The 17,235-nt window shown below is 41.0% G+C and overlaps 1 protein-coding gene across 1 annotated transcript; it reads right to left on the bottom strand.

Moving 5' to 3' along the window:
* Window positions 1–1,462: 1,462 nt before the first annotated feature.
* LOC127228030 (olfactory receptor 51G2) lies at window positions 1,463–2,413 on the bottom strand. The gene has a single exon (XM_051192469.1). It carries the CDS (start codon window positions 2,411–2,413, stop codon window positions 1,463–1,465), a length of 951 nt encoding a protein of 316 aa, XP_051048426.1.
* Between the last annotated feature and the right edge of the window lie 14,822 nt (window positions 2,414–17,235).

Genomic DNA, 17,235 nt, shown 5'->3' with positions numbered 1-17,235 from the left:
CAGCCAAGCTTCTTTCTGAAGAGTGTAGTGATGGCTTTAGACACCCGTAAGTAGTCGAGGGGCAGAGAATAAGAGAGTCTGAACACTCAGCCTTAAGTGGAATTTCTATGTCACATCCTCTCTGCCCAAGGCTCAGAGATCACTGCCGAAGACCTAACAGAAAGATTGTAAGAGCCAGAGGCAGGGGGTGATTATAAGGAAACAAAGTTTTCCAGACGCAGCTGAATAATTGCATGTTGACTGACAGCAGTTGAGACAGTGTGCACAAGACATCTGCAGGCTTTGGTTAGATAACATCTGACCATGGAGAAGGGAGGTGGGCACAAAAGAGCTATTTGCAAGCTGTTGGTAGAAAGTGAGTCCGTTTTATTTAAGGTTGTGGCCACTGGTAAGTCAAGCACATCCTAGTGAGTGGCTGAACACCCAGAAGTGTATAAGCCCCACAAGCTGTACTTGATGTGTTTTAAATAATAATAATAATAAGGATAAAAAGTTAAGCAGATAAGGAAGGGGTGGCTCTGGGAAGAGTTTGGGAAAGGATGATTATGATCAACATACATTGTGCGAAATTCTCAACAAAAATTTAAAGATATAATTACATTTCCCTAAGATGCAAGTAAGTGCAATGTTTTCATCTGTGTTTCTCCATCAGCTGCCTCCCTTTGTGTTTCCTGACATGGAGGCCAATAAATATAAAATTTGGGGGAAGGTAAATAAACATATTTTATGTCAGTCTTCCTTAGGTTTATGCACAAAATACAAAGAGAACTCTAAGAGGAGAGGTGCCTGTATAGACAGAGTGCCAGTTAGTTTTAACTATCAATTTGACACAACCTAGAACTATCTGAGAAAGGAGTCTCCCTTGAAGGATTTCCTAGATCATATTGGTCTGTGGGCACCACGTGTGTAGTTAATATGACCCAGCCCTTTCTGGATGGCACCATTCCCTTGGCAAGGGATCTGGGCTGTAGAAAAGGGATGGCTGAGTACAAGCAGGCCAGAATCCACATGTTTATTCTCTCTCTGCTCTTGATTACAGATATGATGCTTCGAGTTCCTGTGTTGACTTACATTCAATAACAGACTATCTGTAAGCCAAATAAAGCCTTTCCTCCCCTGTGCTGTTTTTCATCTGGGTATTCTGTCACAGTGACAGAAATGAAACTAGAACAGATTGATACCAACATTCCATCAGTGAGATTAGCAGTCTGGGTAAGATGTTGCAGTATGTGTGAGTCTAGGATAGTTTAGCTCTAATTTAATGGAACATGGAAGAGATTATCAGTGCAACACTCCAATACGCTCAGTGACTGGTCTGTAATTACAGAAGCCAGGAAGGCCCCACAAAATGTTCAACAGTTAAGGCAAGGCATTCAAGGGCCTCAAAAGTTGACCCATTCACTACACCTCACCAACCCCAAGATTCATGGTGGCCCACTGAAGTCATGTACCACTTTCTGTCCTAGGAAATATCAACCCTCTTCTGCTGGAAGCGCTTTAAGAAGCCCTGACGGATCTGCTTGGACTTGATGCAATAGACGATAGGGTTCATGAAGGGTGGCACCAGGAAGTGCAGGTTGGCCATGAGTACTGCCAGAGCTGGGTAGCCGTGTTTTTCCACTCGGTGCAGCACAGACAGACCCAGTTTAGGCAAATAAAAGATGAGAACAATGCAGAGATGTGAGACACACGTGTTGAGTGCCTTGAGCCGTTCCCCAGGCGATGCAATACTCAGCACGGTCCGCAAAATCAGAGCATAGGACAGCATGATGAGGGAGGAGTCGAGGCCCAGTGAGAGAAGGATGGAGGCCAGGCCAACCAAGCTGTTGATCCGAGTGTCTGAGCAAGCCAGTCCCACAAGGTCACAGTGCAGGCAGTAGCAGTGGGAGAGGACACTGATCTGAGGAAAGAGCAGGCGTCGTAGAAGGATGGGTCCAGGAAGGTTGAGTAGGATGGCCCTGACCAAAACGGCAGCCCCGATTTTGGCCACTGCTGAGTGGGGAAGGATTGTGGCATAGTGCAGAGGATCCCGGATGGCAATGAAGCGATCAAAGGCCATGGCCAGTAACACACCAGATTCCACATAGGTGAAAGCATGGATGAAAAACATCTGTGCTGCACAGAGATCAAAGGGTAGCTCCCGAATACCCAGCCAGAAGAGCCTTACCATGGTGGGGAAGGTGGAGGCGCAGAGGCCCAGATCAGAGGCCGCTAGCATGGACAGGAAGATATACATGGGTTCGTGTAAGCCTGGGTCTGTGCGGATCAGGAACAAGATGATGCTGTTGCCCAGGATGGAAACCACACAGATAAGGTTGATAGGAATGGATACCCAATGGTGGGAGGCTTCTAGGCCTGGAAAGCCAGTGAGGAGGAAGGTGGAGTGACCAGGAGTGCTGGTGTTGCAGAACATACTGACTCCAGGAGGAAATCGTCCACCCTATGAGAAGGAGACATTCATTCATGTGGTCACTGAGCTGGAAAAGAAGAGCTGACTCGTGGCCCGTTACTAGGCCATTAACAAGGGTGCACTCCTCCTAGGAGCGCTTGCCTATTTTGATTTTCCTTCTGTGAATAAAATGTTGTTGAATATGTTTTCAGAGTCAATGTCATTATTGCTGTCTTTTCTTTAGCCGTCAGCTGCTACCATCACTTGGGTCTAAGCAATTTCCATTTTTCACCTGAGTGAAACCTAAAAGCCTAATCAGGCAGAGAGCCTTCTCAGACTACATACTGAGGGAAGAATATTCTCCAAAGAAACAAGCTGAGGGCTACCAAGACATCTCAGCTGGTAGAAGTGCCTTCTGCCAATTGTGAAGCCTAAATTTAATTCCTGGAACCTACACAGTGGAAGAGTCTGATTTCTACAATTGTCCTTTGATTGCCACATGAGCACATGCACATAAGCACACACACACACACACACACATACATACAAACACACACAGACACACACAATAAGTGTAAGAGTTTTTTTAATTTTATGATAACAATAAAAACAAAACATACAGACTATATTGTTCCTTAGAGGTGGTTTTCTATCTGATATCTGCTATCAAACATGCCTGAAAGGGCAGTCAACCCAATGGTGTGCTTGCAGAAGCATCCCCGTAGGCGGCTGGTTGCTCACTCTTCTGGTGCTGTTATATACATTTTCTGTATGCCTTTCTAGGAAATGCTTTGGGAGAAGAAAATAGATTCTTTACTCCGTTGTATTTCATTTTTAACTGTTGTTAATTGTTCAAATGTGTGGAGTACTTCGTGCCAGTTACTTTGTGCCATTACATGATAATCAACTCAGAGAGCTAACATTTTACCCCTAAACATTTTTAAATTTTTGGTTAATGGGTAATAATTATACATATTTGTGGGGAACCATGTGCTATTTCAATACATACATGCAATGTGTGCTGGTCAAAATGGCCTCTTCAAATGTGCTCACTGGTGACAAATTTCTCTCCTGTGAAGATGAATTGGCTTAAAAGAAGTGGCCAAGGTGGAGGGCCTAGGCCCTGCTCCAAATGATATGACAGACTTTGGAAGGCCTCAAACTCCCTGGGGAGCAGAAAGGGGATGGGATGGGGGTTGGGGAGGACAGGGGAGGAGGGAAGGATGAGGGAACTGGGATTGACATGTAAAACAAGCTTGTTTAATGTTTAAATAAAAAAATATCATTAAAAAGAAAAGAAAAAGAAGTGGCCAAGGGTTCCTCAGAGTCTGGTAAGCAAGGTGAGAATTTACCAAATACCAAATACCAAATGCAATCAATTTTACTAGTGTTTTTCCCAGTCCTAGTCAACCTCATCCTCTACTTACAGCTTTCAAGTGTGGTTCTGACCCTCCTGTAAAGATAGCACTCTTGTGACATCTCACCTGAAGAGCAGCCTCTCTTAAACTGCTGCTTTTTAGCCCTCTTACTACAAAAGCTGTTATAGGGGGTCAGCCATCTTGAAGTTCTCCTTACCTGGGAACAGATGGCTGAAGCTGACAGAGCTCAAGGGCACCACACAATGTCAAGTACAGCAGCATGAACTTCCAGAATCCCAGGGTTAATAAAGCTCTGTCAAAGAGCCCCATCTGAGGTGTGTGAGCTCTTCTGTTTCTACAACCTCACACATCACTTTCTCCCAACTTCACTCCTCAGAACTCAACTGACCTTCCCTTGTCCACCTAGCATCAAACACGGGTTAACACTGTAGATTAAGTGAACAAAACACTAATTCCACCCATCTCTCCCAAAACCACAGTCCAATTCCTGTGGTTTCCTGCCCCCTTTCCTTTGTTTTATCCATAAAACACTCCAAACACCTGTCCTTTTACTCTAGAATATATTCTAATCAACTGATCTTTGAACTACCTCTTCTCTTTAGATCCTAGCAAAACTAATCATTGCAAACCAATAACACTTCTCTGAGTAATGAAACAGTTCTATTGTCCCATTTTTGTCATTATTTGTGTATTTCAGTTTGTTTGAATTGGGCTCAAAATATTTATGAAAGGTTCAGTATTCATACTTAAGTTATCACATTTACATTCCGGAATTAATATTAGGGTCCACATTTGTTTTAGCAGCTCTGGCTTTATTGAACATCGATGGTTCCCTGATGTACAGAGGATCTGATCTATGCAAAATCTCCATAGTGTCCAAAAAGGAGAGACCTTGCTTATCTTATATCTCTAATCTTTTCAGTCACCATTCCTCTAAGGATCATGAATTATTAAGATATCCTTCCACTCATCAAATTTAATGTTTGATCATTTTAAAATATGTTGATGAGGGTATATCACATACACAAGAAAGTGTGAATATCAAGAATGTAAAGCTTGATGAATTCCCACAAAGTGAGTATATCCATTTAACCAAATATTAAGGGCCAGTAAGATGGCTCAGGGTAAAGATGTTTGCTGGGCAAGTCTGGAAAACTGAGTTTACTCCCCATGGCCCATGTAAAGATAGAAGAAAAAAGCTATCTCCACAGTTATCCTCTGATCTTCACACATGTGCCATAGCATCTCCCTCATCTCATACACACACATACACACACACACACACATACATATATATATATATAATCAGGACTTTTTGCTTTGCATTTTCATTAATGTTATATTTTAGATTACAACAAATCCAATAAAGATGTAGAAATGCTTTTTTTGAAAAAGAAAGAAAGTAATCCTAGGGACACCCTTAAGTAATGAACACCCAGAAACATAAGCCCTTAAACAATATCAAAATTTCATCACTCCCTGATTTGCCCTTTTTTTTAACACAACTCTTTGGAGAATTGTGAGAATAAAGTTTGCTGAAGAAGGATTCATAGCAGGCATCACCTTGCGTATCTGAATCCTACAGTTTTCCTACATTGTGTGCATGCCTGTGTGTTCTGCCTAAGCCTCTCTGTTACACAAGTCAACACACTTGGTCTTATACATAAATATAAGCAACTATCCAGTCAGGGTCGCATTGCACACCTGCAAGGGCTGCCCTCTATACTTCAGCCCGTGTGAGTATAGCCTCCAGAAGTTGTGTTTCTCAGCCTGAGCTGTCATCATGTCCTTTCATGTAATAAAGAACCATAATAATGATGCTATAGGGTGGTTATGAAAACTATGGGAAGGGCTGTGCACTGTTCTACACATTGAAGACATTGATGAAAGGGCAGTGTTAACCATGCCATAACCTAGGATTTTATAGCCTGAATCTCATGAAGTCCCACATCTTCTAAAGCCTTTGACTAGAATTGTCTCCTTCCTGAAGACAAAAAAATTAAAATTAAAAACAAAAACAATCTAAGAGAAAAGAAATCCTGTCATACCTCGTTAGAAGTAAGCAGAAGAAACAATTTGATACCAATGCTTGTATGTCTGTCATTCAGCATTCTCACTCCTAAAATCATTTTAAATATAACCATCTCTTCCTATAAACACACACACACACACACACATACACTTGTGCATATATATGTGTGTGTGTGTGTGTGTGTGTGTGTGTTTGACTTGAAACAGTGCTTAGTGCTTGAGCACTACAGTGGCTATCACACACATACTTTATACATATTGCAGTGGTGAAGCATGCCTCCAATCCCAGCACATAGAAGGGGTCAAGATAGGAAGACTGTGAGATGAGCACTAAAGTGGCAACCATACACATACTTCATACATATTTCAGTGGTTATGTACATCTAAACTCCCAGTACATAGGAGGGGTAGAGAGACAAGAAGACTGTGAGTTTGAGGACAGCCTAGGCTACACAACGAGCTCCAGTCCCAATCAATAATCATAATAAATTACTTAGTTATTGATGGCTTGTTATATATGAGGAGAATAAAATTATCACTCCCATTTTCACATGGAAAAACTGGGACACCAACTAATTTAATGACTTGCCTAAGATCGTGAAATTAAGAAGTGAATGGCCAGAATAGACAGCAAAGGCAGCCTGATCCTAGAGTCTACTTAGGCAATATGTTATGATGTGTCTTCTGTTACCTATTGTGCCTATTAACATGATTAGTGCTGGAAATATCTGTCCCCAAAGAGATGACACAAAATTACATACTTGAGAGTGTTCTTTGTTTAACATCCCTGCCTCCTCCATGACCACTTTGATGTCCCAGTCACCAGTCCTTGAGTATTCTCGTGTTTCTACACCCCAAACCAAAAGGATCTCAGGAGCTTAATGCTATCCGGTGTTGCAAACTGTGAACGTAGTTATGGTATTATGGCTGAGAGAGAAGAATATTCTCCTCAAAGCAGTAATCTCCAGAAAGAGTCTAAGACACTTGATCAAACTAGATGTGAATAGGGTGGGGTGGAAAGGGGTGGGTCATAGATAAAATAGATAAATTGTGCATAGGTTGAGTACACAGAAAATCAATAACACAGTCAATTCTGGGGATGAAAAAAATAAAATTATATTCTCTGCCCTTCCACCATTTCACTTATTCCAGAAGTTGTGAGTAAAGTCTTTTTTGTTTTGTTAATCAAAGAAGTCTATCACTAATAGTTTAACTATGAGTTGTGAAAGGAAATGGCCCAGCTTACAAAAGGTTGGAGACCCCAAGAAGGTTTCTATGGCAACTAAGCATCAGTCACCAACACTCAAGGGAATGTGAGGATTTAAGCCTCTGGCTTTGCCAGCTGTGCCCTAGGGCCAAAAGGGAAGACACAGAAAAAGTAGGTCACAGCACTGGAATCCTACACCTAGCAGAGACTGGCATGGCAGAAACTCAAGTTTCCTCAAGCCATGATACTGCTATGCCTCAGCTAACATTGGGGCTAAAATTACATTGCTCAGAAATAAGCTCAGCATAAACCTACCTAGGCAGGCACTGTGACTAGACAGTCACAGACTGCCCGCATGGTCACCATACAACTCAGAGTCCTCCACCTCCTTTGTTGTCTGGCTGGCTGGAGCTTTTATTGTGTGGTAAAGAATGAGTGTGGGTGGGTGATGATGTGACTTGCTCTCCACACCTACTTCCCTATACCCCTTACAAACTGGGATCCTCAGAGTCTGTGGTTGAAAATTAATAATTAACTCAGGTCTGATGCTCTCAGTGAAGCTGCAATGAGGTTGAGCAAAAAGAGTAGAAACTGGGAGCTTGTAAAATGTTCATTTGTTTATACACTCATGATCTATATAGGAAAAAAAATTGGTTTTTAAATAAATCACATCCTTCTCTTTTTATTATTCTGAATTGTATTAAATCTCTTTAACTGTTTTAAACAGTTGATCTTCAAAATCTAACCAGATAAGTATTGTCTTTGCTTTTTAAACAATTGCAACTAAAATCTTATATTTAACTGGTTAGGTTAAAGTCTGGAATAGGTCCAGAATATATCTAGTATTAAAATGTAATAGCCATAGACACATAGATGATAGGAATGAGGGGGGAGGGAGGGAAGGAGCAAAGGATGGAAGGAAGGAAGCAACAAAGAAAGAGACTGACGCAAAAACATTTTATGTAAATCACAGGCAGCTATGACTATTTCATAGCCAGGCCAATGGGCTTCTTCCCTTCAAGATTTACAAAGATAAATCTAAGGGCATCTGAGCTTACTGCAAATGTTAAATCCCTTTAACTTCCTTGGGTGTCTTTAATAGCATGGTTAATATGTGTGTTCTATTAAAAGCATACATTTCACATTGGCATTCCAGAGGTTGGAACATGTTGTCATATAGTGCAAATTATATTCCAGGCAGCAGCACAGGATTCAAGGTGCATACTGTAGGGGCTGAAGAAATGGATTGGTGATTGAGAGCTCTTATTGCTCTTGCAGAGAACCCAGATTAGCTTCTCCAACCCACATGATAGATCACAACCCTTTTAAAGTACATGTAGTGTACATACATGCAGGCAAAACACTCCACACAAAAAATAAGATAATTAAATTAATCTAAAAATACTTTAAGTCTGTGCTTTAGATCTATAGAGTCTGGTTTTAATCCTAGCATTTCTACTTGCCATCTGTGAGTGCTGGGCATGTTTTTGACACTTCTTTGTCCTAAATTGCCTGATGTGTAAACAATAAATAATAAGATTACTTATTAAGAGTGCTTTTGATTGGCAGTGAGGGTTTATAAGATTGTCAAGAAATCACAAGACCCCTGTAAGTGTTAATGTGACCAACTGTCACATGGAAAATGGCCTCCTCAGATCGAGCTACTTTAGCAGAAGAGAGACTGTCAACTGCTCTGCTCAAACTAGTCAGAAATTGCCATTTGGATAGAGGTTTAGCCAAGCAGCTGGACCCCAGGCTGAGGCAGATCCCATGTTGCAGCTAACTTTGCCCCACAGCTTTGCCTCAGATTCTGCCTGTGCCTCAAGCAGCCACTGCAGGGCTCCCAGATTGTAGTTTTTCCCAGATTGAACCAGTTAGTTGAGAATCAAAGAACAGTGTTTCCCTTCATCTATAGTTGCCGATCTTCTCATGACAGTCCTTGGACCAGACCACCTAGGAACAGTCAGACTTAATGAGGGTCTCACAGATGCAAGCCCCTCATGTTATAAGACCAGGAAAAGCCTTCACCCAGTCACTATCATATCTCAGGCCACAACTGACCCAGAGGAGAGGTGGCTCTATCATTCTGTTCAGTAGCAGAGAGGATGATTCAGGCAGATGGTGCAAGGCTCTGGTTCCCAGTCCCTAGCCCAGACCTGGCACCTCAAGCGTTCACTCACCACAGCTCCAGAGCCTGTGTCTCCTCTCATCTGTCACTCTGTTAATAAGCAGCATCTCTTGTTGTGTCCATAAAGGCCAGCACTTTATAATCTTCCTGTTAGAAGTAGAGACATAACAGGTCTGCTGGGAACCAGATGTAAATCCAAGAGATTTAAGGGGCTCACCTTGCTGAGCTCCTTGAGCTCTGGGACAGGGAGCTCTGAGACCTGATGTGTAAGTATCAAGTAAGTGTTTGAGTTCCTCATGAGTTTTCTTAGGAGTACCAAGAGGATGCTCAAACACCTCATTTGAAGTGGCTACTTTTCCAAAATACCCAGCCCCATGAACTCCAGTGACAAACAGAAGCAGGTGAAGAGCAAGTGGGTAACTAAACTAGGGCACACTCTGTCCTGTTGTGGAAGAGACCTTGAAGAATGCCTGCATATAGAGAGCATCAATGTGGTCTTGCCAAATTCTACCAAAGAGGAAGCAGGGTAGCCAGAAACATACTTCAACTCTTCAGGCCTGGGAAACTTGGGAGAGAGGAGGAAGAAGTTTCTCTACTTAACCCCAGGGTGGTGCTTAGGAATTGACTGTTTTGGAAAATAAGGCTACACTCGGTGAAGCAAGCTTTCTTTCTCTCTCCCAGGAATGCCCTTGGAGATCATTTGTCGAAAATGAGGTAGTGGAAAACTTCTGGGCTATTCATTTCTGGATCTGTTACCAAATATGTGATTACAAGCAAATGACTTCCTTGAGCCTTAGTCTTTATTTGTACATTGTGGGTGATGATTGCCTCACAGAATCTTTACTATGATTAAGTTAGGAGTTATGGGGATGGGAGATGATGTAGAGTGTTTCTATTCTTCCATAGGACCAAATTTTGATTCTCAGGACTCACATCAGGCAGCAAAACCACATAATAACTTCCACTCCAGGGTTCCAACATCCTTTTCTGACCTTTATGGCACACCTGTGCCCATAAACATGAAACACACACACACATGCATAAACTAAACCTTGTTTTTTCAATACTCATTAATCTGATTTATTGCAGATGCCTTTACTTTATAAAATGATTCTCCCATATTCTTTTAAAATGCAAACTTTTCATGTGAATTTTTTTCTTTTTCATTGAGGATTTTGTTCATACGTATACTGTGTTTTGATCAATTATATACCCCATTCTCTTTCCCCCAATTCCTCCCCTATCCCCCACCATTTTTCTTACCAAATCCACACTATTTAAAACAAACAAACAACAAAAAAAAACCCACACTGAGTCCTTTAAAACTTAAATAAATTAGAATACATGAGACTTTTGGGAAAGGCTTATAAACTTTGTACACACTCTTTTGACTTCCCCATAAGATGTTAAGAGCTGGTTTTGGTGGTCCATCAAGCCTCCTCTATACCACATTAACCTCCCCCTACCCTGTGGTCAGACTTTTAATATGTTTATTTTTATTTGGGACTATATCAAACTAACTCAAAGGGAGAGAGACAGTTCTCCAGCCAAGTTACAACCAATATTAATCTCATGCTCCTGTATGTTTGCTTACATCATTTGATTCATAATGGTGTCTTAAGATTTGAGATCCCATTACTTCCTGGAGGAAGTAGAAGGAGGAATTTGAGGTTCCTGGAGGAAATGGAATGCTGCCAGAGTGGAATGCTATAATTATATATAATACCAACTCTTAGCATGCTTTTTTTAACTGTGCCTAGGAAAATCTGAGCAGTTTTTTAGTGATATTACTTACATTAAATAAATGGAATTTTCAAACTAAATGAGTAATATTCCAACATATTATCTGTTTTTCCTTCTATCTGGCAGGCACCACCTTTTTTTCTTTCTTTTTTTTTTAAGACAGGGTTTCTTTGTGTAGCTTTGGGGCCTGTCCTGGAACTCACTCTGTAAACAAGGCTGGCATTGAACTAACAGAGATCCGCCTGCCTCAGCCTCCCAAGTGCTGAGTTTAAAGGTGTGAGCCACCACAATCTGACTAGTGCCACCATTTTTTAAACCTGTACCACTAAGCTATTTCCAAAGCATTACCTGTAACCAAGAAACTGTTTTATATTTAACAAGTCCTAACAATGGGGCTTCCCTACAGAAATCATTCATCTGGAATGTGCATTGTCAGTTAGAATAGGTAGTCAATCGCCAGGCTTTAGCTAGAGAGGTGAGTCTAGACCAATTCGGATGGACTCTCCCCTGCACCCTTCCCCGGGAGTTCCCTGGGTTGGCTCCAGATCCCCCTGTCCCTGTGTCCCTATTGAGAGAGCTCTTGGAGCTCTGATATACCCCCACCACCCCCCACTGAGAGCCTGCCCTCCCCCTACCCTGTGCCCTACCCTCCCCACTGTCAAAACCCCTCTGGTTGAGCACTGGGACAGAGAGTGGAGCCAACAATCCAGATACCTTTGGGGAACTTCTGGGAGCGGCTCTGAACACACGAGACCTGCCTATCCACGCAGAACCACCCATAATTTCCACCTGCCTAGTCTCTGACCCCTACCACCGGTCCTCTACTGGAGTTCTGGGCCCCTCCCAGAGATCTGCCTATCTCTGCAGGACCACTCTGAGTTCCTGCCAGCAGAATCCTTAACCCCCATCACAGGGCCTCTGCTAAATAGGCCTCAGTTGGAGAGTGCCAGGCCCAGGCTAGATCTGCCTATAGACATAAGGAACATCCTGAGATCCAGCCTTCGGGATGTTTGGCCCCCATCACCAGTATTGTTCTGGATCCTGATCGCTGACCCCTATCGCCAGGTCCCTGCCTGTGGAGAGACCTCCTAGATTGCTTGGACCACCCAGAGCTACATACATGGAACCTCTGACCCACCTAAACCCACCAGAGAAGTACCATAGAGAAAGGGAGGGACCCCACCAACACCTACTGGAAGAAGCTATGGGAAGACAGTCATGCAGAAAACACCTAACAACAGAAAGACAAGCATGACACCACCAGAATCTAGGGAATCTACACCAACTAGACTGGAACACAACAAAGCAGATGAAGCAGAAGGGAACAACTTAAAACTTATCATCATAGAAATGATAGAGGCCCTCAAAGAAGATGTGAGAAAATACCTTAAAGAAATGGAAGAAAAAACAAACCAAAAATGGAAGAAATGAACTAATTTCTTAAGGAAAGTAAAGAAAGTACAGAAAGCCAAGAAAAAACAATTAAGCAGGTGAAGGAAACAGTTCATGACTTGAAAACTGAAATAGAGAAAATAAAGACAACACAAACCAAAGGAATGATGGAAATAGAAGAACTGGGCAAATGATCCAGAACTACAGACTCAAGCATAAACAACAGAATTCAAGAGATGGAAGAGAGAATCTCAGGCGCAGAAGATAAACTAGAGGAAATACATTCAACGACCAAAGAAAATGATCAGTCCAACAAATCCTTAACACAAAACATCCAGGAAATGTGGGACACCATGAAAAGGCCAATCCTAAGAATAATAGGCATAGAGGAAGGTGAGGAAGCCCTGTTCAAAGGTGCTGAAAACATATTCAACAACCATCGAGGAAAACTTTCCCAATCTGAAGAAGGACATACCCATGAAAGTACAAGAAGCATACCAAACAGCAAAAAGGCTGGACTAAAGAAAAAAGACCCTTCGACACATAATAATCAAAACACCTAACATACACAATAAAGAAAGAATATTAAGAGCAGCGAAGGAAAAAGGACAGCTAACATATAAAGGCAGACCTAACAAAATTACACCTGATTTCTCCATGGAAACCCTGAAAGCCAGAAGGTCCTAGATAGATGTTCTACAAGTAATAAGAGTCCACGGTGCCAGCCCAGGCTACTATACCCAGCAAAACTCTCAATCACTATAGAAGGAAAAAACAAGGTACTTAATGACAAAGCCAGACTTTCACAATACGTATCTACAAATCCAGCCCTACAGAAAGTTTTTGAAGGAAAACTCCAACCCAAGGAAGGTAACTACGCCCACAAAGACATAGGCAATGTATTAAAAAAAAACCAAGGGTAAAGGAGGACAAATAAATTCACAATACCACTGCCAACAACAAACCTAAATCAAACAAGCATCAACAATCAATGGTCCTTACTCACCCTCAACATTAATGGTCTTAACTCACATATAAAAAGACACAGGCTAACAGAATGGATACAAAGACAGAATCCATCCTTCTGCTGCATACAAGAAACACATCTAAGCTTCAAAGATAGACATTACCTCAGGGTAAAGGGTTGGGAAAAGATTTTCCAATCAAATGGAAATAAGAAGCAAGCACGCATAGCTATCCTAATATCTAACAAGTTAGACTTCAAACCAAAATTACTCAAAAGAGATGAAGACGGTCATTTCATATTCATCGCAGGAGAAATCCATCAACACAAAGTCTCAGTTCTGAACATCTATGCCCCTAATACAAAGGCACACACATAAGTAAAAGAAACGTTACTTAAACTCAAAGCTCATATAAAACCTCACACACTTATAGTGGGAGACTTCAATACACCACTCTCAACACTAGACAGGACCACCAATCAGAAACTCAACAAAGAAACAAAAGAATTAACAGAAGTTATGTCTCAACTGGGGTTAACAGACATCTACAGAACATTCCATCCAAAGACAAAAGAATATACCTTCTTCTCTGCTCCACATGGAACCTTCTCTAAAATCGACCACATACTAGGTGACATAACAAACCTCAACAGATACAAGAGAATAGGAATAGTCCCCTGTATCTTATCAGACCACCATGCTTTAAAATTGGAATTCAACAACAACACAAATAGCAGAAAACCTGCAAACTCATGGAAATTGAACAATGAGCAATTGCACCACTCCTGAGTCAAAGAAGAAATAAAGAAAGAAATTAAGGACTTTCTAATATTCAATGAGAATGAGGATACAACATACCCGAACTTATGGGACACCTTGAAAGCAGTGCTACGAGGGAAGTTCATTGCACAAAGTGCCCATATGAAGAAAATAGAGGATAGTCACATAAGAGAATTAACAGCACAACTGAAAGCCTTAGAACAGAGAGAAGCGAATTCACCCCATAGGAGTAGACACCAGGAAATAATCAGCTTGAGGGCTGAAATCAATAAAATAGAAACCAGGAAAACAATACAAAAAAATCAATGCAACAAAGAGTTGGTTTTTTGAGAAAATCAACAAGATAGACAAACCTTTATCCAAATTAATGAAAAAGCACAGAGAGAACATGCAAATTAACAAAATCATAAATGAAAAGGGGAACATAACAACAGACACAGAGGAAATCCAGACAATTTTCAGGTCATACTTTGAAAATCTGTATTCCACAAAAATTGAAAATTCAAAGGAAATGGACAAGTTTCTGGATAACTATCACTTACCAAAATTAAATCAAGAACAGACAAACAACTTAAATAGACCTATAACCCGCAATGAAATAGAAGCAGTCATCGAAAGCCTTCAAACCAAAAAAAGTCCAGGGCCAGATGGATTCAGCACAGAATTCTACCAGACATTCAAGGGAGAACTAATACCACTACTCCTCAAACTGTTCCACAAGATAGAAACAGAAGGTTCATTGCCAAACTCTTTTTATGAGGCCACAATAACTTTGGTACCCAAGCCTCTCAAAGACACAACTAAGAAACAAAACTACAGACCAATATCCCTGATGAACATCGATGCAAAAATGCTCAATTAAATACTGGCAAACTGAATCCAAGAATACATCAGAGAAATCATCCACCATGACCAAGTAGGCTTCATCCATGGATTGCAGGGATGGTTTAACATATGAAAATCTATCAATGTGATCCACCATATAAACAAACTGAAAAAGAAAAACCATATGATCATCTCCCTAGATGCTAGAAAAGCCTTTGACAAAATTCAACACCCTTTCATGATAAAGGTCTTGGAGAGATCAGGGATAATAGAAACATACATAAACATAATAAGGGCAAAATACAGCAAACCAACAGCCAACATCAAACTGAATGGAGAGAAACTTAAGCCAATTCCTCTAAAATCAGGAACAAGACAAGGCTGCCCTTTCTCTCTCTTCAATAGTGTACTTGAAGTTCTAGCTAAAGCTATAAGACAAAAAAAGAAGATCAAGGGGATACAAATTGGAAAAGAAGAAGTCAAACTGTCTCTATTTGCAGATGATATGATAGTTTACATAAGCGACCCAATAAACTCTACCAGGGAACTCCTACAGCTGATAAGCACCTTCAGCAAACTAGCAGGATACAAGATAAACTCAAAAAAATCAGTAGCCCTACTATATTCAGACAACAGGCTGAGAAAGAAATCAGAGAAACATCACCCTTTACAATAGCCACAAGCAACATAAAGTATATTGGTGTAATGCTTACCAAACAAGTGAAAGACCTATATAATAAGAACATTGTGGCTCTAAAGAAAGAAATTAAAGAAGATACCAGAAAATGGAAAGATCTCCCATGCTCTTGGATAGGTAGGATAAATATAGTAAAAATGGCAATTTTGCCAAAAGCAATCTACAGATTCAATGCAATCCCCATTAAAATCTCACCACAATTCTTCACTGACCTTGAAAGGATAATAATCAACTTTATATGGAAAAACAAAAGACCCAAGATAGCCAAAACAACCCTGTACAATAAAAGAACTGCAGGAGGCATCACCATCCCTGATTTTAAGCTCTATTACAGAGCTATAGTTCTGAAAACAGCCCAGTATTGGCACAAAAATAGACAGGTAGACCAATGGAATGAGTCGAAAATCCTAATATAAACCCACATACCTATGAACACCTGATTTTCGACAAAACAGCTAAAAGAATACAATGGGGGGAGGAAAGTATCTTCAACAAATGGTGCTGGCACAATTAGATGATGGTGTATAGAAGACTGCAGATCGACCCATGTCTTTTGCCATGCACAAAACTCAAGTCAAAATGGATCACAGACCTCAACATAAATCCAGCCACACTGATCCTCTTAGAAGAGAAAGTAGGAAGTACCTTTGAACAAATTGATATAGGAGATCTCTCCTGAACATAACTCCAGCAGCACAGACACTGAGATCAACAATTAATAAATGGGACCTCCTCAAACTTAGAAGCTTCTGTAAGGCAAAGAACAAAATGGACAAGACCAAATGGCAGCCCACAGACTGGGAAAAGATCTTCACCAATCCTACATCTGACAAAGGGCTGATTCCAAAATAATCGTTCATTTTACAAATCAACAAATTAAGCCAGAGAAATAAATGATATACTAAGGCTCACATACAAATCAGTAAAGCACTGAAATACCAAATGTATTTCCCAGATGCCTGCATTTCCTTAAGCACACCATTTTTCTTTACTAATTAAATATGTTATTCCACATGTCAGCATCCACAGATTAAAATACCAAAATCTCCTTAAAATAATAAGCTCCCTTTTCATGCTAATCTATTAACGTACAATAGTCTTCACTCCTTTTTAGGGGTAAGGTAGAATACACATAGATAAAAATCAATGCAATTATAGGTAGAGATTATTTGAATATTAGTCTAAAGGTCCTTAGTCTAGAAGTCAGTGTCTCATAAAGAGCAGCTTGGGAAGAATAGTTTCACTCACAGCAAGTGAACACCGGTGTCACATTGAGCCATGCCATGCCTAGTATTGTTGGGGACCATCACCATCCTCACAACCTCAGGTCTCTCAGGCAGAAAATTACTGCCTCTTAAAGAAATAAGCAGAATGTTCAACAGAACATTCCAAGGTACAGGCTTGTGGTCTCACAGCCAGTTAAAGAATAGCTCAGGGCTCTCTCTCCTGCTGCAGTTTAACAGCCAGCTAAAGAGTAGCTAACCAGCTCAGGGCTATCTCTCCTGATGCAATTTACAGCCAATTACAGGTTAGCTAAACAATTCAGGGCATTCCTTCAACTGACCTTCTCACTCTGCCTATGTGCCAGTGCCCATGCCCTGGCTACGCTCAAACCCTGCTCACATCCTGCCCACGGTCCTATATAAGCCTCTCCTGAGAAAATAAAATTTATCAGCTTGAAAAAAAATGCTTTGACTTC

The sequence above is a fragment of the Phodopus roborovskii genome, unplaced genomic scaffold (assembly GCF_943737965.1).
Source record: "Phodopus roborovskii unplaced genomic scaffold, PHOROB, whole genome shotgun sequence".
NCBI lineage: Eukaryota > Metazoa > Chordata > Mammalia > Rodentia > Cricetidae > Phodopus > Phodopus roborovskii.
This window is presented reverse-complemented; position numbering and strand designations above follow the sequence as displayed.

Bases quoted from the DNA above. Each gene is read 5' to 3' on its own strand.
- LOC127228030 (XM_051192469.1), bottom strand. From the start codon at position 2,413: ATGTTCTGCAACACCAGCACTCCTGGTCACTCCACCTTCCTCCTCACT.